The sequence below is a fragment of the Cryptococcus depauperatus genome, chromosome 7, assembly GCF_001720195.1.
Source record: "Cryptococcus depauperatus CBS 7841 chromosome 7, complete sequence".
In the NCBI taxonomy this organism is placed as follows: domain Eukaryota; kingdom Fungi; phylum Basidiomycota; class Tremellomycetes; order Tremellales; family Cryptococcaceae; genus Cryptococcus; species Cryptococcus depauperatus.
The window spans coordinates 881,904-903,423 of record NC_089474.1 but is presented as its reverse complement, the minus strand read 5'-3'; the positions used below and the strand labels follow the sequence as shown (position 1 = coordinate 903,423).

The following is a 21,520-nucleotide window of genomic DNA, read 5'->3' as shown; positions in this document are numbered from 1 at the left end:
CCCACACCGCCGCTGTCAACCCGTCAAGCATCCCTTTAATATCATTGCAATCCCCAATGTTCACTGTTCGATGTGTTTTGCTTGCTATTTTTTGAAAATTCGTCACTTCTCTGGAGCATGATTGCCAAGTTTTGATCTTCAGCATAGTTTGTTTTTGCCTCCTGGATCCACTCTTTCAGGGTTTGAGGGAGACCTTGTCTCCCATCCGGAAGGCCCAAGAAAGCTCGGCGCAATGCGTTGAGAGTGGTGAGAGTGACATATTCTCGAAAGAGAACATCAAACAGTCGATGGTATTTACGGCCGTTACGAACATGATCTGCAAGATTACTTCGACCGAGATCACGGTAAGCTTCAATTAGCGTCACTTCGCGCACACCGAGAGCGTTGTAGCCTTCAGCATAATTCTCGTCTGGGAAACAGAATGGAGCAGCGAATGCGACACCCTTGGGCGCGAGTGTAGCCCTGTTTATGTCAAAAAGATAATAGGACAATGAGACAAACAACGCACCATTTCCAGTCAATGACACCGGTGATGGCACTTCCATTGGTCACCCTTACATGATTTGTATCATCTTCATTATGCCGGATGTAATATGGCCCCTGATCCAACTCATGGCAGTTAGAGATCAACGCTCGTAACTCAAGCAAGACCAGATAATGCAGCAGCTCCCTTGAAGGTTTATATCGAGTGCGCTGTAGAGTCTGCTGTAATCGTACGTCAATGATCGCAAGGTAACACTCTTTTGCGCTATCAAAAGGTCCGAGGAAGTACGGATGAACGCCGATGGTTGTTCGCCGCTCAATGAATGGACCAACAGTAATTTTCCCATCCTCAGTCAAAGTAAGAGAGCCCATTTTGTCGAATGAGACCCTCTCAAGGCTTATCATGAATTTGGCATAGTTGCGAATAAAGGCCTTTGTTTGATGGGTAAACGTTTCCCTCCAGAGGGTGTAGACGGTACAGTCGCCCAGGGGCACAAGCTCTTGATAAAAATACGTTATAAGCTTAGATACTGCACTGCGTTAGCATACAAGGTTGATGGTGTGTCACCTACATTGACTGTCCTTGGGTCGCTCCCTTGTCCTAGGCACGGCACACCCGGCGTCTTCTAATGCTCTCGCGGTCGCGATTTCACTATTCACACTCATAGCCAAGGCTTCATCTGGCAAGTACTTGTGCTGTTTTAACCTTATTCGCATTGTCCATCGCTGACCATCTGCCCAACCGAGTACGATATGGTAGTTGTAATTTCCACATAGTCGAGGGAGCTCCTGCCATATCTGAGGTTTACCCACATAGCTACACACATGGCCCGAGTAGATTGACTCGACTTCCTTCTTGATAGCGTGTATATCGAGATGACGCAGAATCTCAGATGCCTACTCGTGACGTGTCAGTCAAGCACCGCGGATACGCGATCAACCCACTTCAGGCTCCTTGTCGAATTCAAAGCCATCGCGATTTGTCTCTGGGTGCGACGCTGTCAAACACGGATGCGACTGTTCATTTTCAAAATGGTTCCAGCAAAAATTGAGCTTGCAAAAATGACAACGACTGTTAACCCTTAGAGCATCATCGGTGCACCCCGTCTCGTCACACTTTGGCACTACCGACATTGCGGTGTGATAGTCTGTAGTGGTGGTTAATATTTTGTAGCCTTTTGGCAAGATACGACTTGGTTGCTATACGTAATGCGAGATGCAAAAGAAAGTTGAAAAGGAAAAAGAAAAGTAAAATGAATAGATCAATAAATAACAAGAAAACAAACGAGTTTGGGGCATTGCCATTGTCGTCTTGGGTAGAAAGTGGTGATGTCACGACAAAGTTACCCCAAACCAACATATGCATGTTTTACTGCTCTTTTTTAATTGAGCATAGGTGGAGACCTGTATGCAGATGGAATATATATGTAATGACAGAAATATCTAGTATATGCATAATCTTATATATATAAACAAAACGAAATACAATAGATCGGGTTTATTCGGCCCAAGTTATAGACGGCTGGGGTTTTAAGAGTAGCCGGTCTTTTGTATGAGGCCCCAGTCATTCTGCAATCGTTTAGTTTAATTTTTGATTTATTTCTTCATTTCTCATATTATTCAGAAAGTATGCCTCAGCCACCTTTTGAACTCCAGAAATACCTCGGCAGATCTATGCCTGCCTTGAGGGAGCAGTACCCGCCTGGTACAGGCGGTACAGGACCACGAGCCTCTTGGGACGGGTCCTTGAAGGGAGTACAGGTTATTGACGATTTTACTGAGCAAGTGCTCAACTGTATGTTTTCATGTTGAGACTTGTGGGCGTGTGACTGACGTCTTGAGAAGATTGGAAGAACATTCCTAGCCAGCCGGTCAGACCGCATCCTAATTTCAAGTATCCTAAAATAGCCCAAGCCATCACAACTCTTCCTAATCCGATCAAGACACCCAGTGACCTACAGAAATGTGAGGCTGTTGTTGTGTTGCCGCGAGTTGTTCTGATAGGGTACAGGTCTTTCGTCGCTTCCGCTAGCAGCGTGCTCCGCTGCACTGACTGCACTGGATGCTGACCCTGCAGACTTCAAGTCTGTTGGAGCTCAAGCTTACGACAGGGCTGGATACGAAAGTGATGGCGGAGAGGAGCCTGAGGTGATTGCGGGGCAGGGAATGAAAACCAAAGGCTGGATGTTTAGGTTCAATAAGTCTCCAATGGGTAACTCATGCTTAATCACAGTGATCAGAAGCTTACCCACACCCAGGTTCTGGAGAATTCCTTCTCGTGAGGGAAGACTCTAATGACATCAAGATGGTTGTCCGAACCATCAACTCTTCTGCTTTTGCCCCTGCGGACTGGAAAGAGTATGTTGTTAACGGCCCGTACCACTACGATATCCGTTCCAAAGCCTCGTGGTACTGGTCTCGTTCTTGGGGAGCTACCAAGCGTCTGGGGTGTCAGTATTATGTTTTGACTGACTGGCAAAGGTGGACCTTTGGTTATTTCAACGAGGACGGGACACATGGCTGGACGAGTCCAGTTATGCACCATCACGAACAAGACCCAAGTGTTGGCCATGCCCTTTTCTATTGGGCCAGGTGGGTCGTGATTCTGTCAGGATTGAACAGTAGAGATTGATTGAGTCGCAGATCCGCCATAGGAGATGAGAACGGTTTCAAGCCTCAAAGAAAGGACATCTCAAGTCTTCCCTCGCTCTTCCCTGCCAATCCGTCCAGGCGTATCTCCCATTCTGGTGGTAACAAGCCCTCTGCCGATTTGAGAAAACCCAAAAAAGCGAACGAGAGCGATGTGAGTGTTGACGAAGAGTATGCTCGTGGCTGATCATATTGTGTAGATTGAAGAGAGTGACGTCGAAGGCGAGGCATGATGTGTCAAGTAACTTTACGACATTATATAGCAGTATCAGTATTCATGTAAACTACCAAATCTCACGTCTCTTTGAATGAAGCAACGGTATCTATTCCATTATAACTCTTGCAATTATATGTCGATTTATAATCATCCGACAGCCCTTCTGCTCTTCAAACTCGTTCTGACCTGATCCAATGCCCTGTTGACCCAAACTTCTTCTGCTTCATTCTGGCTCCCTACTAATCCAGCTACAAGACCTCCTACCAACGTGTCACCTGCACCCGTGGTACTGACAATCTCTTCCGGCTTAATAATTGGAGGCTGATAATGTGTAAGAGCAAGGAACTTCCCTTCGTGCTGCCCCTCCAACTCATGTATAATAGTATTCTGCAACTTTTGAGGTTTGGTACGAGTCACTCGAAGATGTAAGAGACCTTTATTTCCCGCTTTAACCCAGAAAGATTGGATAAATGGTAGACAGGATACCATTTTCTGTACAACACCTTCCGTTCTCATCCATTCTCTCTCCTCTTTACCTGTAAACGCCTCGACCATGCGGCGCCATTCATTACTGAGGTTTAAAGAATTGATAAATCTCCAAACCACATCCGAAACATGAGAATCGTCAGAAACATGGGATGATAAGATAGAATGCAAGAGGTCAAGTTCAAGAAGATTTGGAGAAGCATGAGTTAGAGGACGTGGTGAAGAAGGTGAGGATGGAAGAAGAGAGATGAGGGCAGGAATCAAGCGAGGCAACTTTGGTGTAGATGTTGGATCGCAAAATGCTATATCCACTGCCAGTCAGATTGTGAAATGGGTAAAGGCCCACGACGTACTGGAAATGCTAAGACTTTGACATGTTCTGAGGATGGACTTGATTGAGCCTTCAAGTGGATTAAGGTCAAAAACGACCATTTGTGGCTTTTCTTCGCTAATCTTCCTCTCGACCTTGTCAAGGGCTTAGCTAAATGTACTGAACCGTTGTAAGCTTACCATTTTCTCTGTGAGGGTATCTACAATATCCATGTCTGCCACGCCGGCCACCAAATCTCCATCTTTTCCCAGTATCAGGCTACAGACAGCCGTGTTTCTGTTAGGTTTCCCAACCAGTCCGTCAACTCTCATTCCAGCGCCAGCCATTTCCATCATCAACACCTTTCCAAAAGCATCAGGTTCAATTGTGTTGTCGGGAGAGGGGTCATTCAAGATACCATAGACAGAAATGAGCTGGACAGCGTGAGGAGGCAAGAGGTTTTGGGCAGCTTCCGCTATATTTCTACCAACGCCTCCTGGGGATAGATAGACCTTCCCAGGAGTGGTCGTTTGAGGGGAAAGCGACTGTGGGGAAACTGAAGTCAAATCGATAGCAGCCGAACCAAAGACTAATGTGGAAGATGAGAAAAGCGTCTTGACTGGTGTTGGTATAGATATAGCAATTGGCGAATCGGTAGCAGAAATCTGAGGCAAAGGGTACGGGGCAACAGATGCATGTTCACTCTTGGTCTGCGAATGATTTTTGTACAGTTTTGAGAGCTCAACAGCCACTTGACTTCCAACATGTGCATTGTTTTCGATGAGGTTGACATCTGAAAACAACAACATCAGCTGTCTGTATGTGGTAGTGCAAATTCAAACTTGCTGAGGTCTAGGGCTACCCCTTGAGTAAGCTCGCCTACTCGCTTCAACAACCAAGGGGTGACTTCTTTGCCTCGCCTGTCTATTCCTTGTTCAATACTTTCTCGAACGGCCTGTTCCACGAAATTTTGAACTACAGCGCCCGCTTCAGCAAGTTTGGAAGGAATGGGCACGGCGAGGAGGGTGCTGAGGGGGGTTGGAAGTGTGAGCGAGGAGTCTAGAAATTATTAGCTTTTTGATGATTTGGTGTCTATGGACAGCGATCATAGACGTACAAATGAGAGAGGCAGCGGTGGTCGTGTCGGCAACCGACCACGGACTCTTGGATACATCAGTTTGACAGCTTTGTACTTATCAGTGTATACCAACCTGGCAGCCGGAGCTGGGATGATAAAAGGCAGGAAACTCTGGTTTGTCGCTATACGTGGCTACACATACACCTTGTGTCTCAAGTACTTCAAGTGTTTTAGGAATATCGAGAATAGATTTTGCACCTGCGCACACAACCGCCATTGGCGTACGACCCAGTTCGATCAAGTCAGCGGAAATGTCCATACCTACAAGTACTGTTAGAAATTCTACCGATTAGAGACTTGAGGCTCAAACTTGCTGCTTTCAGCGCCACGATGAACACCACCTATACCACCAGTGACAAACATTTTGATTCCTACGCTGCTCCCAATATACATTGTACCTGCCACAGTGGTACCTCCTGTCTTTTTCATTGCTAGAATGGGTGCCAAATCTCTTCTCGAGACCTTTATAGCACCTCTGCCGAGATCTGATTCAACGTCGGCGATTTCCTCAAGCTGTTGCGCTGAAAGGCCCACATGTATTTTTCCTCGTATGATAGCGATAGTGGCGGGTACGACAGAGAAAGAGCGAATGATAGATTCGATGGACCGCGCAGTACTGAGATTGACAGGAGGAGGCATTCCATGGGTGATAATCGTTGACTCCAAGGCAATCACCGGCGCATCCGAATTGAGAGCTGCTTCAACTTCTTCAGCAATGACTAAGCGATTTCCCTGTACGTTTTTGTCAATAGATATCCAAAAGTGTACAGAAAACACCAATGACCTACCCACAACTTCTTTGCTTGAGTCAGGCCATGAATACAGCGACGTGGATGATTTTGCCGAGAGATAATAGGAGAACCAAGTTGGCTACGCAAAAGGGACATCATCCAGTCTCTCCTACCAGTATCGATCGGGAAGAAGGTTAACTGTGTCAGTAACCTTGTCTCGAATGCAGTTAGTAAATTTAAACAAAAGTAGAAGACCAGACGCTGAATGATGAGGTCTTGAAAAGAAATTGTTGAATTCTTTGTATCTTTTCGTTACCCCGCAATTACCCCACAATCTTCCAAGAGAATTACCTTTTTTAATCAGATACACTTTATCGCGTTTTTTCATATCTTATCTTATCTCGAAAAGGGGGAAATGTCTTTTACAAGTTATCAAGATGGATTAAAACAAGCCCAGGTATGTACAAGGGATTCTGGCTCTGATACTGAGACACTTCAGCTAGGAACTTGGAACGAAAGCTATTCAGATTGAAGCATCACTCTCGACGCTCTCTCCCGTCACTTCTCCTATACCAACACTACAAAAAGCCTTTCCAGTATACATCTCTGCAGCTGAGACTTATGGCAATTTGCTGTCTTCCAAGCTGGTCCCAAAGAATGATATACAATTCGTCAAGAAGAAATGGCGTTTGATACTGGAACGGGCTGAAAAAATCAAGGCGCGCATCGAGCAGTTAGGAGGTTTTGTTGGCAAGGTTGAGATAGGGGTTGCAGGTGAAGAACTGGCCGTTCTTTTCCGTGGAAGCACAATTAATGGCATTGATGCCCCTCTCTGGGTGAAACCCGAGAGTTATATGGACGAAGGAGACTTGTTTAGGGAGTCTGAGCAACCAGAATTGGCAGGCTCTCAGCTAGAGCTCGATCCAGAATGGAGAGAGATTGCGGAAGACGTCTGGAAACTGCAGACAAGCAAGAGCGAACATACAATGAAGCAGGGACTGGTTTCTGATTGCTCAATTGTGGCTGCCATGGGTGTGGGAATAGAACATGGAAAACACTTTAAAACAGAAGTAAGTGTCAGGTTCTAGGATGTCAGTCATTCATATCTCTCTGTAGTTTGGTTGGAACAACCTTTTCCCTCAAGATAGCCGCGGCTTTCCGAGATATTCTAGAAATGGAAAACATATATTGAAGCTGTTGCTAAACGGGGCTTGGAGAAGGGTTGGTAAACCAAAAAAAGCAAAGTGTGCTGCTAAAATCGGCATAGATAACGTTTGACTCTCTTCTACCATATTCGAAGAAGAACGGCGCGCCTCTCTATACCGGCTGTCACTCTCAGCAGCCTGACTCGACCGCTTACATTGGGAGCCCTTGGATACCATTAGCTCTTAAAGGCTATTTCAAGGCACATGGCGGATACTCTCTCATGGGCAGCAGCCCAGGGTCAGACATCTATGAGTTTACTGGATGGATACCTGAACGGTTGAATTTAAAAGACGGTTTTAAAAGAGAAAAAGAATGGTATAGGATGAAGGAAGCATGGCTGCAAGGCGATGTGATGGTAAGTCTGGGCACTGGAGAGGAAGTAAGAGAAGGTTTGGTCAAACGACACGCATATGGGGTTGTCAGTGAGCTGAGTCTTGCAAAGATGCGACCATAGGAGACTCTAAACAAAGATAGCGTTACATGAAGACGAAGAAACTCGTCTATTAGACATTATAGATCCTGGCGCCTCAACATTCTCAGCAACTTGGGATAATGTATGCGTAGATTTTGAAGCACTGTATCTCAATTGGAGACCCAGTCTGAGGCCAGTGGTAGCAACCAAACATTGGTAAGTAGTATCCGGCAGCAAATCACAAGTTTACACTCATCGTTGTAGGTCTTGGCCAAAACCTTCTGAATTCGATAACGGTAACAATACAAACATCATTAATTCTCAGTATCGATTGCGAATACAAGTGTCCGCTTTGGAACATCTACCTGAAGTCTGGATTCTGCTGTCACAACATGTAACGAGTAGGGGCAGACCTCTTGATGATATAACTTTGCATGTTTTTGAAGTGTTTAATAATCCGAGTCAAAAGACAGGGCCACCAGAACCAGAACGGTTGAACCCAAGAGTAGGTGGCCAGGACATGACAGTATAAGAGTATACTGATAGTTTCTAGAATTCCTACATCAACAGCACCCATGTACTTGTTCGCTATCAACTTCGTCGTCTGATCACCAATCTCATCGTTGTTCCTGCTCGTGATCGTGGTATATACCAAACGGGATTCACGCTAAACGTTCATGCTCCCGAGAATACATTGCTCCAAGTGGAAAGGATCAGCCGCACCATGCCGTTTATGGAGACTGTTTGTGGCTCTCTAACGAGCCGTAATGCAGGTGGTCATCCGAGATGGCCAACCCACATAACTAACCCTCAATACAAGCTTGTTGTAAGATCTGAGATGGGAGAGATGACTGGGAGAATAGTATTGCAAGGAGACAAAAATGTGCCTTGGAACGTTCGAATAGTTTGGGGAAGAGGGGAATTGGTTGCAGAGTAGGTCGAATGATATCAAAGATACACTGTCAGACACTCACGAGCAGCACTAGCCTGTCGGAAAACATGGTATATGCAGACACTGGAGCATATTCTTATGGAATGGCATATTGCGAAATCCCAAAGTTGTCAAGTAAGTCCTTGGCCTATCCTCAATCGCTAGTAGCTCATCAAACCACCAAGCGGGAAACTATACTCTAATAGTATCTTCATTCGAGCCCGGTCAAACGGGCGCATACACTCTCTCGTTCGAAGCAACTGCACCGATCAGCATCACCCCTCTACCGGCAGAAGGAGCGGGTATGTTTAGCAGAGTCTTTCAAGATTCGTGGTCGGTCACAAGTAGTTCTCATCATTCTTGATCTCACAAACCTACAGGACTGACCAAACCGCTGGAGGAAGGCCAAGTCTAGGGAAATACCACGACAACCCCAAGGTTGAGGTAATCCTGCCCAAGCTAGGTGTATTATTGCCAGTTTTCCGCATCGAATTATCCGTGTGACACCTCTATACTAACCGAAGTGACAGATCACGTCTCTATCTCCCCACGCCCTCTCCGATGCCCATCAATATGACCATCTTCAAACGGACCGAGGGAGGTGCCCTAGGTCAGCAAGTAGCGACTACCGGCCCATATTCTGATTCTACCTGCGGCGTATCCACCGGCAAGATCAGACTTGACGCAGGCATATACATAGCAGTGCTGTCGACATATGAACCAAGCAAAAACGAATGGGTTCTCAAATTGTGGTCGGATGTGGCATTTACTGCCGAGATGATAAGATAAGAGGGCGGCGATCGCCGCCTCCACCGCCGTTATCAGTTCCTCTAAGAGATAGATTTCCACCAAGACATTCCAGCTGAAACAGCTTGCTTTCGAGATGGTTTTACATGCTGTATAGGATGCCGGATGAACCGTAAGGACAGTTAGAGCATGCATTCTTTCATAGGCAGTGCCGTCCATGTTCAGGGCATTCATCTTAAAAGGATCTCGGCACTGCCGGATAAACATGGGTGGTGTTCGCCGCTTCAGGAGTATATATATATATATTCATGTGCTGGAATTTTTTTTATTCTTCTTCTTTTCTACTTTTACTTTTCTTTCATCCATAACTATCCATTAACAAGATGTCTTCTCAACTTGCTAGCTTCAAAGTTCCCGTCATTGACAATGAGCCGATGGTAGGTTGGGTATAGATGATATAGTGGGTCTGTGGCTCATGGTTATGTTGAGCGAAACTATCCTCCTAACTCTGAGGAGAGGGCTGCTCTTCAGGCCGCCCTTGAGCGGATGGCTAAACAGACTCCTTTTGAAGTTCCCTGCGTGGTCAATGGCGAGGAGGTAGGTGCTACGGATTCCCAGGAAACACATGGCACGCTGATATGGCCTTCAGATCAAGACGGGTGACATCCAAGTCCAACCTATGCCGCACGACCATGCCAACAACTTGTGCAAGTACCATGCTGCCACTCCTGAAGTCGTTCAGAAAGCTATTGAGGGTTCCCTGGCTGCCAAGCAGGCTTGGGAAGAGATTCCATGGGCTGACAAGGCCGCTGTTTTTCTCAAGGCTGCTGATTTGATATCTGGCAAGTACAGGTATGAGCTTATGGCAGCGACTATGCTCGGTCAAGGAAAGAATGCTTGGCAAGCAGAAATTGACGCTGCTGCCGAGGTAAGTTTTACGTGAAGGCAAAAGACGACACTAATGACTGCAGCTTTGTGACTTTTTGAGGTTTTCTGTAAAGTATGTCGAGGAGCTTTATCAGCAACAACCTCCAAGAAACTCTTCCGGTGTCTGGAAGTAGGTAGAGCTCTGCCATTATAAGCATAGGTGCTGACTATGGTTAGTCGGGTCGAGTACCGACCTCTTGAAGGTTTTGTCCTTGCGGTTACTCCTTTTAATTTCACTGCCATCGGTGGTAACCTCGTTGGCGCCCCGGTCATCGTTGGCAACGTCTGCGTGTGGAAGCCCTCCCCAATGGCTACCTACTCCAATTACATTGTGCACAAGATTTTCCTCGAAGCTGGCATTCCTCCTTCCGTGATCCAGTTTGTCCCTGGTAGCCCCGCCGAAGTCGTGAAACAGTGTATCGACCATAAAGAATTTGCTGGTCTTCACTTTACCGGTTCTACCCACATCTTCCGAAAGCTCTGGAAGGATATTGCTGCCAACCTTGATGTTTACAAGGGTTACCCCCGAGTCGTTGGTGAGACGGGTGGTAAAAACTTTCACCTGTATCACCCTTCCGCAGAAGTCCAGTCAGGCGTGGCTCAAGCCATCAGAGCCGCTTTTGAGTACTCTGGTCAGAAATGCTCTGCCCTTTCTAGGTGCTACGTGCCGGCCTCTCTTTGGAAGAGTGGTTTCAAGGACACTCTGATTGCCGAAACCCAAAAGATCAAGATTGGGCCTTGTACGTCATGGGACAACTTCACTGGCCCCGTCATTGGCAAGCCCGCATTTGAAAAGATAACTGGTATAATCGAGCAAGCCAAAAAAGATGGTGGCGAGGTTATTGCTGGTGGTTCTTGCAAGTCGAAATTCCATACAAACATAGTATGAGCGCTGATAGGTCATAGATGACAACTCTAAAGGTTACTTTATTCAGCCTACTGTTATTGTCACCAAGGATCCCAAATCCGTGACCATGACCACAGAGATCTTTGGCCCCGTCCTCACCGTCTATGTTTACGAGGACGCCGAGTTTGACAACATGCCAGCTCTTATTGACTCTACAACGGAGTATGCTCTCACTGGTGCTATCTTTGCACGAGAAAGATCGGTACTTGCTGCCACTGCACACAAACTCCGAAACTCTGCCGGCAACTTTTACATCAATGACAAATGTACTGGTGCCGTCGTTGGCCAACAGCCTTTTGGCGGTGCCCGCGCCTCCGGTACGAACGACAAGTCTGGTTCAATGGCCATCTTTAGCCGATTTGTGTCGATGAGGGCTATCAAGGAGAACTTTGTTGCTCCTCAAGACTATCTCTATCCTTCTAACCTTGTTTAACGTCATATGCTTTACGGAAAAGACAAAAAACTAGCATTTAGGGCTATCGTGTTGTTTTATTTAACCTCTTGGATCTTTGCATCATAGATTCGTGTCAATGTGTATTATGCAATGTCGCATTGCTTTAAACTATAGCGATTAGATATGATTTATCTCTAGTCAAAGATAACCTTTTGTGCTTTGACATTTGTTGGAATGGCCCCCATCTTTTGTTTTCGAAGTCGTGCTGCCTCCCATGATGGATGAAGTGTCTTTTTTGATTCTTGTGACGCATTTTGCTCCGGCTCCGGCTTTGGTTTCCAAGCGCTGCTGGCATGGTTACTGACGCCAACATGACTTGGCTTCCCTCGTTGACCCCAACCCGAATCTCTCGACCTAGCCTTAGCCTCATCTTTCTCTTGGGCTATTCTTTCCTTCTCCTTTTCTCCTTCCCTTGCCTTAACAACATGTTTTGCACTTTTACCATACTTTTTCTCCCAGATGCTACAAGATTCTCGGCAAACAATCCAAACATGTAAAAGAAAAACTTACGCCTGTCTGGCTCTTTGACCTCTTCTGTTTTTTCGTACCCCTTTATCCTTTCCAGCTATACCATTAGGGTCTTCATCTAAATCTGGATCAGAATCTCCGTCGTCCCCTCGAGTGAAACCAGCCGAGAGAGAAGGCAGAAAAATAGAAGATGCGAAATTTTTGGAGTTTTCAGAAACCAATTCTTGCTTGAGCTTGGGATTTTTTTCATTTTTAGGAGCTTTGGCTCTAGTTTCAATTATAGATTTGGACGATGGTTCAGAAATCTTGGATCTTTTGGGTTGAAGAATGTCTGCTGCATTTGAATCGTTGGATTCAAAATGAGAGTCTGAATCAGTCTGAAGCTCATCCTTATCTGGGGGATCTGACTCAGAGACAGATCCAGATTCCCAGCCAGCAGCCTCAGCTGCATGCGTTTGTTGATATTGTTCATCATCGCTACTTTTGTCGCCGTCAGAATTATCAATAATTGAGCGAGAAAAGCCTCCATCATCGTCTTCTTGTTCCTCGCTTTGGGACTCTTCATTGGAGCCTTTCGTCTTGCTTTTGCTTCCAGAATTAGATATGGACGCCTTCTTTTCGACAACCAGCTTCGACCCTTCCTCGCCAAGAATCCAACTAACGACATGTTTAACCTTTTCCGCCACAAACTTGGCACTGCAAAGACGATTCTCTGCTTTCATCATAACGATTGAAGGTTTATTCTCATGACAATCGGTATCGATTGAAGGCTTGAGGAGTGAATAGATAGATACGGGAAGGGTGTGCTGTTTTAAAAGAGGATGTTTTCGAAGTTTAATCAGAAGATGTGATTGCCCAAGGTTGTAAAGTCGGATGTCCTAAAGAAAGTCAGATGGCACAGGAATATATAAACAGCTTCATGACCACTGACATGTAAGGCCTTCAATTGACTTTCCAGATCAGTTAACTCTGCTTCATCCTTGCCTTTGCTTCGTATGAATTTTAACTTTTTAATCAAACGTCGAGTCTCAAAAGTTTTCGCTTGTTTGAAGACAGGATGGAGATGTTTAAGTGCCTGAGGCTATGTAGAGCGTGGCCGTCAGCAGGCAGGCCTCTCTACGTTGCCTAAACAGACACATACAATGCGCTGGGCAGCTTTCTCCAAATCGATGGGTTGCTGCTGTCGTTCTGGATTTAAAGCTACTAAAGTCGTTTCCGAACTATCTTCGCCATTTTGTACCGCTGCAGGTGCTTGAATGTCTAGGGCTGCTTCCTCCTTTCCAACTTGCGCAGAAACTTCGGCTGCTTGTTGAGCCTAAGCCACACCAATCAGTACACCATTAAATGAGTAGCAAAGATAAGACATACTTGAATTGCAGCTCTCTTCCTCTCTTCACGCTCTTTGCCTGTCCTCTTACGCTTCTTATTTTGTGGCTGAGTGGCTTGGTTTGTTTCTGGAGCCATTGTTATTATTATTCACTTTGAAATGCAGAATTAAAGTATACTTGTAATGGAAGAAAATAAAAAATAAATAATTAGAGTGGCGGATATCGCCGCCATTAGACTATCTTTTTTTATTTTCAATGATCGCTTGAATGTCTATTATGTCTTTTTTTTATCTTCATAAAATACCTATCGATGCTTGGAATGTCATTAAAACGTCCATGTATGATGGCTACCTATACGCGGCTATCTCCCGCATCATCTTCTACTGCCTCTACTTTCCCGCCATGTACAGAAAATGGTTCGGCCCCTTCTCGAAAACGATCAAGTTATAGAGATGACTTGCCAATGACTGGGGTTGATCTTGTCGCTCCGTAGGTCTTGAATCTAATAGCGCTTAGCCATTTGGCTCACACAAAAGAGGCAGACCCGACCCATTATCCAATATTCGGCCAATAATCTACGCATCCAAGTTCATAACACGTCCTTCATCCAATTCCCCCTATTCTGCTTCCGAATTTCCTACAAGCTATTCCGATTCGAGACTTGAGGATATGGAGCTTGAATGGAAATTAAGAAGAGAGAGGGTTGATCTAACAAATCATCGCTTTTGGGTGTGTATTGACCCAATCATGTTAAAAGGAAACATGCTCATTCTATGTAGGCAGCTGTCAATACAGAATTTGAAGCTCAACTGTCGCAACGGCTCTCATTTCTTCCGCCAGCCTCAGATCCTCCAACGCCCAAAGACATAAAGCGAAGAGAGGATTGTCTGACGCAGTTTTATGCAGATTGGCAGATAGCAAATCAAGAACTGCAATCGAGATGGGTTAAAGAATGGTGGAGAGAAATCTGGGAAGGACTCAAGATACAGACAAAACTTTACGTCATGAAGGCGCTGAGGAGATAGATGAGATGCATACTGATGTGTGAATGATTTCAGCTCATCATGTTCTTGAATTTGTCTACAATATGTCTTGAAAGGGGTTGCGAATTGCTAGGTATATGATGTCTATTATGATGCAGGGTGAATAATTCAATTTTCTATCATGTTGATAAGGGGAACGGGAGATTTCTTTGCTGAAGTAACCGTTCTTTCTCTGCAATTTGGGCTTCTTTTACTGATCTTCTCTCTTCTGCCTTGTCCTTTGCCATTCTGACAGACTATATTACGTTAGAGCAAAAGATCCCAAAGCATCACGAATTTTGACTAACCTTTGCGCCATTCTTCCTCGCACACAACCAAGACGACACTTGTCCTGCCGTTAGGTTATGTACAGAAACCTTCTTTCCCCAAAGATCTAACATTTTGCCATTACCTTGTGAATCAACAAGAGACAAGTTGTCGTGACCAATCAACTTCATGAGTAGTTTAATGGCTCTTTCGCTGGCTGGTTTATGTCTCCAAGGTGCGTTTCTTTTCATTCTTGATGGATAGAAACGTGAGCAACTTCTTAACATTGATCAGGAAAACCCTTACTGCAAACACCGTTCCCTCCCTAGTTGTCTCTCAGCAAACTTGTCTCCTGCTTGCAGAGCTCTCTCTAGATTGGCAGCATGCCCCACGACTCTCGTTTTGCCGTAAGGAGAGCGATTTCTGCCAGCTGGCGCTAATTCAGGAGGGATAGATGGACGAAAACTAATTTCGTAGACAAGATCGTTACTCGGAGTGATAATAAGCTGGCCATGGCCAAGAAGTTCTAGGATGTATTTTCTTTTCCCACATGAGACCCAAGCGTACTGGGAGATTTTCTCAACGATAGGGCGAGAGTTAGAATCAACTTGAAATGGATCATCCTGGTCCGAGAAGGTAACCTCATAATCAATAGTGTTCGATGATTCTTCTGTTTTGGTTGATAGATCTGAAGAAACATCAGTCAAGGTCGCTTCACAAAAATGAGACTCCTGACCCTTGTCTGGCTGTGGCTCTGTTCCTGTCTTGCTTGTTTCACTCTTCGATTCTCGGCGTTCCATTTCCTCGTGAGATAGTCCTAATAAAGTGGGAGCGACAATCATGCCATTGGCACTGGACACACTATCAACAACGTCGATAATGTGGCAGTCGGTTTTACCAGTGTCGGGTGAAAGCCGTAAACCTCGTCCTACCATCTGAGCTAGTAAACTACGACTTTTAGTTGGTCTGGCTAGAAGAACGCAGTCAATCTTTGTGACATCAGCATCCTTCAATATCTTTGATCTCTGTGGATGCCGCTTACTTGAGGAATGTCAGTACCTTCTGTCAAAACTTCACAATTTAGTAACACTGGAAATTCACCAGCTGAGAAAGCCGCTATTGTGCTTTTTCTAAATTCTGGTCTGGATAAAGATGAAACTGATCGAGCGTCTATTCCAGCCGAGATGAAGACTTGAGTAAGAGCGTCCACATGGGACAAATCAACGCAAAACACAAGAGTGGATCGACGTTGGGATGCCAGATACAGATATGTCCTTACAACCAATTCGTTGACTTCTGGAGTGTTCACTTTTCGAGCTAATGCAACACTCTTGAAATCTCCGCTTTGGTTCAGCTCCACTTTTTCCAAGTCTAGATGCGCGGCGACCGTTGTGGACTTGGCAGGGGCAAGCCATCCATCCTTGAGCATTGTAGAAATCTCTTGGTGATAAACTATCTCCTCAAAAACAGAACTCAAAGCCAAATGATCCGACCGAGAAAATGTTGCAGAGAAGCCTATTATAGGCACATGGTGTCCGTGATCAAGCCTAGTATGTGGCTCGATAGAAGAGGGTAAATTAACTTGCTGGTTAAAGTAGTGCAAAAGACGAAGGTATGAATGGGCAGCAGCATGATGTGCCTCGTCCACAATGATCAATTTGAATTGTGAAGGATCAAATTTTGCAAGTCTGTCCGGATTATTCAAAGTCTGGTAGGTAGCTATCGTCCTAGATTTGATTTAGTGCCACAAAACACTCGCAATTGATACGATACATACACGTCTGCCAACCCAGTGGCCTTTCGCCTTGATTGCTCAACTTCAATAGTCCAATCATTATTCAAAAGTTGTCTGGCAGATTGCTCTGCTTGTGCCGCAAGCTCAACACTGCTGACCACAACCAAGGTTTGTCCTCTCTTCCTTTTACTCACAGTTTTCTCTCTCTCCTTGCTATAGAATGGTATTTGAGGGATAAGAGACATAAACATGGTTGTTTTGCCGCTCCCTGTTGGAGAAGAAACACCAATACGACGAAGACCGGAAGCAAGAGCTGTTAGGCATGCAGATATAGCTGCTTCTTGATATGGCCTGAGCTTTACATTGGAGGATCTTGAGCTTCCATCATATTGCTTGTTTTTCGTTTTATCCACCATGGGCTGTGGTGGTTGCTTGACTGCCGAGATCGAGATATACCGCCATCTTTTTGATCTCAGTGGTCGTCCTATTGTATAGTAACCGAGGGACAGGGTGGGCGCATTGAAGCACAAGTCCACTAGGAGCCTCGCATGTCGTCGATGAGCCATGGTGACATGTTTTGAAGGATTCAAAGTCAAGATTCGAATTTTTGAATAGAAAGTAAAAAGTAAAGTAAAGTAGATATTAATTAAAGATATTTTTATTGTTAAATGTTTATTACAGAAGTCAGGCACAACTATTACAAGTCAACATTTATTTTCAATCACTTTCATCTTTAAATGCTTTACTTTTCCACTTCTTGATGGTTTCTAAACATTCAAATGTCTTCAGGTCTTGTCGGATCCACTTCCTCATCGTCAGATGAACCTCTGCTCATTAATCCACCTGTGTCAGCCCTTCGCTCGTCAAGACTGACAAAGCGAGGTCGACCATACGGTGCTGCCATCTCTTCGTCTCGTACTACTAAAAAAAAGAATCACTCGACGTCTAGTGATGCTGATGATGAGCCGATATTTGTTGGATCAAGTATCAAATCAAGTCTTGGTATAGGCTCGGAAAAATATATGTTGAGAGAGGATGTACGACCTGCGAGAAGGAGAAGGATATCACGTCCGGCTGAGGAGCCCAAAGTACATTCATCGAAAGATGAGATGAAGAGTATAAGCTCTGGATCTTCGAACACATCGGTGTCAAGGCCAAGATCCAAGATGCTCAATCGCTATCCGCTTGCTCCAGATTTGGGGCTTGAACCCACTCCTGTACCGGGCTGGTTGGGCAGTGCAACAGTGCTCATTCAGCTGGAGTTATGTCCAGTCTGCAAGGTACGATGGAAAGGGAAAGAAAGCGGGGCAACCCGTTGGGTGAGTTTTGTCTAGGTATGGGGGCCAATCACCCTAATAAGGTTGCTCAGAAACATATATCCATCTGTCGTCCTCCTCTGTATAGACCTCCTAACTCTCCTCCGGATTTACAGCAATTGATACATCTTGCTCTATCTGCGAAAAAAGGGGACACCTCACTCTTCGCTCTACACATTCGTTCTGTCTCTCTGGAACATGGTGTTGTAGACGGCTTATACGACGGCAAGGACCCCTCTACGAAACAAAAGTTTGGGAGTAAGAAGAAAAAGAATATCCCCATGTCTTTGAGTGGTCTTGTCAGTGTGACTGATGTCAAGCCTAGTGGTGAAAGAGGAGACAGTTGGCATGAAGAAGTTCGTGCCAGAGTATCTGAATGGATTGGTCCGCCAAGTAGCCCCACAATATCTGCCTCAATCCAAAAGACAGCGTCGCCCGCCTGTTCATTGGTAGCCTCAAACGAGCTCAGGTTGTCTGACGCTGAAGAAGTCGTTTTCCCACTTACTCAACCCCTGACAGAGTCGACTCTTGCTCGAGAATACTCAAAATTGGTTCCTACCCCATCCCCATTGCTGCCATCTCCACCTTGTGTACAAGATAGAAGCTCACCTCCTTCATTTCATAGTTCGTCAGGAGGAATACTTGTCCCGGCATCTGATGATGAAGGAGATTCAATCATTCAAATCGTATCGCCGCCTTCAAAGATACCAAACCGACATGATAATATTTTTGAGGATAACAATGGCAAGAGCAACAATTATAAGAAGGCGCCCTTTCGATGAAGGAGAGATTTTCGCACCGCAGAGAATCTCTCCGTTTAATCATGGCGGTCAAATGGAGATAAATACGGCAGCTGGAACATCCCATTCAGGCGGTCTTGAGATCAGAGACGGAGCCGGAGATGCTCGCGTCATGGAAAATCATCCCTTTTCTTGTCATCCCGTAGCGGGAAACATTGAGAGTAACGACACAAATCTTGTAGAGGACGATTATTGTTTATTGTCTGATTGCGAATCTGCTGTATTTGAGAGGGATATTTCGGCAGCCTTTTCAGATCTTTCTCTTGTCGCCGACGACGGTTGGCTACTCCAGTACAATTCTTCTTCGCCTCAAAATGATTCTAACCAGAGATTGGAAACGGAAGATGAGCGCTGTGCATCGAATCATTCGGAAGATCCAGAGGATGCTATAAATTGGGAAACTAATGAGCAAGTGTTTGAGGGATCAATGAATCATGAACTTGAAGATGAGGGACTTGAAGAATTGATTGCCCGAGGCATGCCAAATTATGCTCTTTGGGACATGAAAAGACTCAAAGTGAGTTTAACGTCATTATCATCTCTTTCAATGCTCAAGGATCGTGTAGCGCTTGGTGGTCGATCATGGATATCGTGCAGTCAACAGCCGTTCTTTGTTGGTAAACCAAGCTTCTCAGTGTTGGAAGGCTTTAAATCCTCCTACCAGTGTTGCAGACAAGATTCAAAAAGATTCAACGTCAATGATTCATGATTCGCATGACTTTGAAGTGCAGGCAAATCAATCAGATGACCAAAGCAATCAATTCACTAAAACGTCAAAGACAAAAGGCAACAAGGTGGAATCTGAAGCTTCTCTGAATGATCAATTTCACGATATGATTATGAAAGACAAGGATCTTTGGGTTCGTATACTCCGATATGAAGTATGTGTATCATGTTTGTTAGTTATCTCAGTACTGTATATCCTGACCTCAAATCTAGCCAATCAGCTTTGATGAGATAGTTAGCAAGGCCATCGCAGCAGGGGTATCTAAAAAAGGATGGAAGAAGGCACTTAAAAGATATCTCGATCTTCAAGTGAGGAATATTTCATACGACAGATATAAGTTCGAATGGCCAACTAATGGGAGCACAGGGTGTAACCTACTACACTGAAGATCCTACGACTCAACGTTCTCGTCATTGAGTATAGCATCAAGATAATATCTACCCAGACTTTTCCATCATACTCGCGAAGCTTATAATGCACAATTCTGGTGTATGGTTTACTCAGGTTGCCCCTTCCTAGATATATCATCATTTTCTCTCAGCTTTTATCAATTTATGCTTCTGGGTATCCACATTGTTTAAATCTTCTGGGAAACTTGCTCGACCAAGGCAGGACAATCATTGCACTTTTGAGCGACACTGTCATGTCTTTGAATTGCTGCAAGGGTTAGTATAGATCCGTATATCCAATACAAAAATTAGAGGTTCCGCTTGGTCAAATTTGTGATCAGAATACTCAAACTCATTCTCACTTATTCTCAACGCCCACCGTTTTTATAAAGATAGAGGCGAGGACAAATGTTCTTCTCAATTCACTCACTCTTATCGTCTTGAATAGCGATGCTTATTGTCAACTTATCACAGTTTGAGTTAACTTTTGATAACAGACAATTATGATACGGTTTATGCAGGTACCTCTGTTGACGTGAAATCAAACCTCTCAGCAAGCTGATGCTTTTTCTTGATTTCCTGCTAAGAGGACTTTTAACAAATGAATTATAGCTCACATAGTTACCACTGTCGTATATAGTTTATATTAAAATTTCGGCTCTATAACTTATGACAATAAGTCAAATAAACTTTCTTTCAAGCAATGTACTTTTTCTGATGCACGTCATACAACGTCAATGTTCCCTCATCACCCACCCTGATTTCAAAATGTCTCTTCTCTTTCATATAGATACCATGTACCCTCAGTACTTCTCCAGTTCTGATCGGACTGTTTTCCACTCTGTCATCTATCTCTCCACTATCAATGGCTTTCTCAAGCCCTATGGCTTCCTCCGTCGTCAAAGGGACGAGCCTTGCAGATGGTTGACTTGGATTAGGATTTGATGAAGACGTTTTCTGGCGAGCAGCCTTGTCCTTGGTGTAAGATGAATGGAGTGAGCGTAAGAGAGAGGCTGATTTATGACGGACATCTGAAGAGAGAGTGGGAGAAGATATAACTGAAAGCACTAAGAGAGATATCAGAGAGGCTCGAGAACGCTGATAGACTATGACGCTACCTTCGCGCTGAAGAGCTGTAAGACCGCCTATTTCTGCTGACAACTTGTCAACTGCTTTAGGCAGTGCTACAGAGGCTATACACCATTGAATCTATGTAGTCACCACTGAGAAAACGTAACACGCACATAGACGAGCAATCGTTCCCGAATTTGCCACTAATGCCGTTTTGGTAGCTGTGACACCTTTTGCAATAGCGCTTCCTGCAATACCTGCAGCGGCCACCTGTGGATACAACATGAGACGGTTTCATCATGACTGGACATACAGTTTCTAGCGCCACAACTTCGGGAAGAAGGGCTGCACCTGCTGTGGCGGCCACAGCTCCTACGGCGATTGAAATCACGGCAATTGTTGCTGCCGATTTCAAGACAGAGTAACGCGTTTTCTTGGTCTCGTCATCAACCAAACACTGTCTTTAATATCAGTCTCCAGCACCAAATCTCCGCTCTTGCTACCCGCGTACCTCCAACGTGAACCAAACTTTGCCAGGCTAATCAGAGTCACTGTCAAATTAGCACTTCCTTGGATTTTCGATTATATCAGCTAGAAGTCTTCTCACTTTTAGTTTAATAGTCTGTCCGGGTTTAACTCCATTCTCAAAGTGAAGGGCCGTGACCTGCTTCAGAGATACGTTTAGAGGATGAGCAGTGTTGTTGGTTATCCGACAAGAGGGCATTGCTCCGATCTGTCGGACAGCGGTCTCTGAGTCTTGCTAAATTCTTCAGACCTATTTATATACTTTAAAAGGCGG

The 21,520-nt window shown here is 44.9% G+C and overlaps 11 protein-coding genes across 11 annotated transcripts; 6 read left to right on the top strand and 5 right to left on the bottom strand.

The window, feature by feature from the left end:
- Positions 1 to 41: 41 nt before the first annotated feature.
- On the bottom strand, positions 42 to 1,617 carry L203_105684 (uncharacterized protein; the record flags this gene model as incomplete). Its single annotated transcript, XM_066215051.1, has 4 exons — positions 42 to 462; positions 509 to 1,013; positions 1,056 to 1,380; positions 1,429 to 1,617. The coding sequence occupies 4 exons, from the start codon at positions 1,615 to 1,617 to the stop codon at positions 42 to 44; spliced, it is 1,440 nt and encodes a 479-aa protein (XP_066071148.1).
- Positions 1,618 to 2,112: 495 nt separating this feature from the next.
- On the top strand, positions 2,113 to 3,365 carry L203_105683 (uncharacterized protein; the record flags this gene model as incomplete). The annotated part of the gene is made up of 6 exons (XM_066215050.1): positions 2,113 to 2,278; positions 2,329 to 2,448; positions 2,495 to 2,695; positions 2,742 to 3,075; positions 3,127 to 3,286; positions 3,333 to 3,365. The coding sequence occupies 6 exons, from the start codon at positions 2,113 to 2,115 to the stop codon at positions 3,363 to 3,365; spliced, it is 1,014 nt and encodes a 337-aa protein (XP_066071147.1).
- A 131-nt stretch (positions 3,366 to 3,496) lies between these two features.
- On the bottom strand, positions 3,497 to 6,173 carry L203_105682 (uncharacterized protein; the record flags this gene model as incomplete). Its single annotated transcript, XM_066215049.1, has 8 exons — positions 3,497 to 4,137; positions 4,189 to 4,300; positions 4,346 to 4,938; positions 4,992 to 5,204; positions 5,263 to 5,308; positions 5,357 to 5,544; positions 5,598 to 6,015; positions 6,072 to 6,173. The coding sequence occupies 8 exons, from the start codon at positions 6,171 to 6,173 to the stop codon at positions 3,497 to 3,499; spliced, it is 2,313 nt and encodes a 770-aa protein (XP_066071146.1).
- A 256-nt stretch (positions 6,174 to 6,429) lies between these two features.
- On the top strand, positions 6,430 to 9,352 carry L203_105681 (uncharacterized protein; the record flags this gene model as incomplete). The annotated part of the gene is made up of 11 exons (XM_066215048.1): positions 6,430 to 6,471; positions 6,518 to 7,084; positions 7,131 to 7,235; positions 7,282 to 7,642; positions 7,695 to 7,848; positions 7,897 to 8,137; positions 8,186 to 8,565; positions 8,619 to 8,698; positions 8,749 to 8,896; positions 8,944 to 9,036; positions 9,094 to 9,352. The coding sequence occupies 11 exons, from the start codon at positions 6,430 to 6,432 to the stop codon at positions 9,350 to 9,352; spliced, it is 2,430 nt and encodes an 809-aa protein (XP_066071145.1).
- Positions 9,353 to 9,693: 341 nt separating this feature from the next.
- L203_105680 (1-pyrroline-5-carboxylate dehydrogenase) lies at positions 9,694 to 11,577 on the top strand (the record flags this gene model as incomplete). The annotated part of the gene is made up of 6 exons (XM_066215047.1): positions 9,694 to 9,747; positions 9,800 to 9,907; positions 9,960 to 10,238; positions 10,282 to 10,367; positions 10,415 to 11,094; positions 11,144 to 11,577. 6 exons carry the CDS (start codon positions 9,694 to 9,696, stop codon positions 11,575 to 11,577), a joined length of 1,641 nt encoding a protein of 546 aa, XP_066071144.1.
- Positions 11,578 to 11,732: 155 nt separating this feature from the next.
- On the bottom strand, positions 11,733 to 13,530 carry L203_105679 (uncharacterized protein; the record flags this gene model as incomplete). Its single annotated transcript, XM_066215046.1, has 5 exons — positions 11,733 to 12,060; positions 12,109 to 12,944; positions 12,998 to 13,147; positions 13,208 to 13,381; positions 13,435 to 13,530. 5 exons carry the CDS (start codon positions 13,528 to 13,530, stop codon positions 11,733 to 11,735), a joined length of 1,584 nt encoding a protein of 527 aa, XP_066071143.1.
- A 174-nt stretch (positions 13,531 to 13,704) lies between these two features.
- L203_105678 (uncharacterized protein) lies at positions 13,705 to 14,419 on the top strand (the record flags this gene model as incomplete). Its single annotated transcript, XM_066215045.1, has 3 exons — positions 13,705 to 13,883; positions 13,937 to 14,123; positions 14,174 to 14,419. 3 exons carry the CDS (start codon positions 13,705 to 13,707, stop codon positions 14,417 to 14,419), a joined length of 612 nt encoding a protein of 203 aa, XP_066071142.1.
- A 137-nt stretch (positions 14,420 to 14,556) lies between these two features.
- L203_105677 (uncharacterized protein) lies at positions 14,557 to 16,984 on the bottom strand (the record flags this gene model as incomplete). Its single annotated transcript, XM_066215044.1, has 6 exons — positions 14,557 to 14,673; positions 14,725 to 14,935; positions 14,990 to 15,371; positions 15,420 to 15,672; positions 15,726 to 16,410; positions 16,461 to 16,984. 6 exons carry the CDS (start codon positions 16,982 to 16,984, stop codon positions 14,557 to 14,559), a joined length of 2,172 nt encoding a protein of 723 aa, XP_066071141.1.
- A 213-nt stretch (positions 16,985 to 17,197) lies between these two features.
- On the top strand, positions 17,198 to 18,516 carry L203_105676 (uncharacterized protein; the record flags this gene model as incomplete). The annotated part of the gene is made up of 2 exons (XM_066215043.1): positions 17,198 to 17,737; positions 17,788 to 18,516. The coding sequence occupies 2 exons, from the start codon at positions 17,198 to 17,200 to the stop codon at positions 18,514 to 18,516; spliced, it is 1,269 nt and encodes a 422-aa protein (XP_066071140.1).
- Positions 18,517 to 18,568: 52 nt separating this feature from the next.
- Positions 18,569 to 19,678, top strand: L203_105675 (uncharacterized protein; the record flags this gene model as incomplete). Its single annotated transcript, XM_066215042.1, has 4 exons — positions 18,569 to 19,051; positions 19,101 to 19,415; positions 19,474 to 19,569; positions 19,628 to 19,678. The coding sequence occupies 4 exons, from the start codon at positions 18,569 to 18,571 to the stop codon at positions 19,676 to 19,678; spliced, it is 945 nt and encodes a 314-aa protein (XP_066071139.1).
- A 668-nt stretch (positions 19,679 to 20,346) lies between these two features.
- Positions 20,347 to 21,445, bottom strand: L203_105674 (uncharacterized protein; the record flags this gene model as incomplete). The annotated part of the gene is made up of 7 exons (XM_066215041.1): positions 20,347 to 20,625; positions 20,680 to 20,717; positions 20,769 to 20,843; positions 20,895 to 20,991; positions 21,035 to 21,178; positions 21,233 to 21,259; positions 21,329 to 21,445. The coding sequence occupies 7 exons, from the start codon at positions 21,443 to 21,445 to the stop codon at positions 20,347 to 20,349; spliced, it is 777 nt and encodes a 258-aa protein (XP_066071138.1).
- Between the last annotated feature and the right edge of the window lie 75 nt (positions 21,446 to 21,520).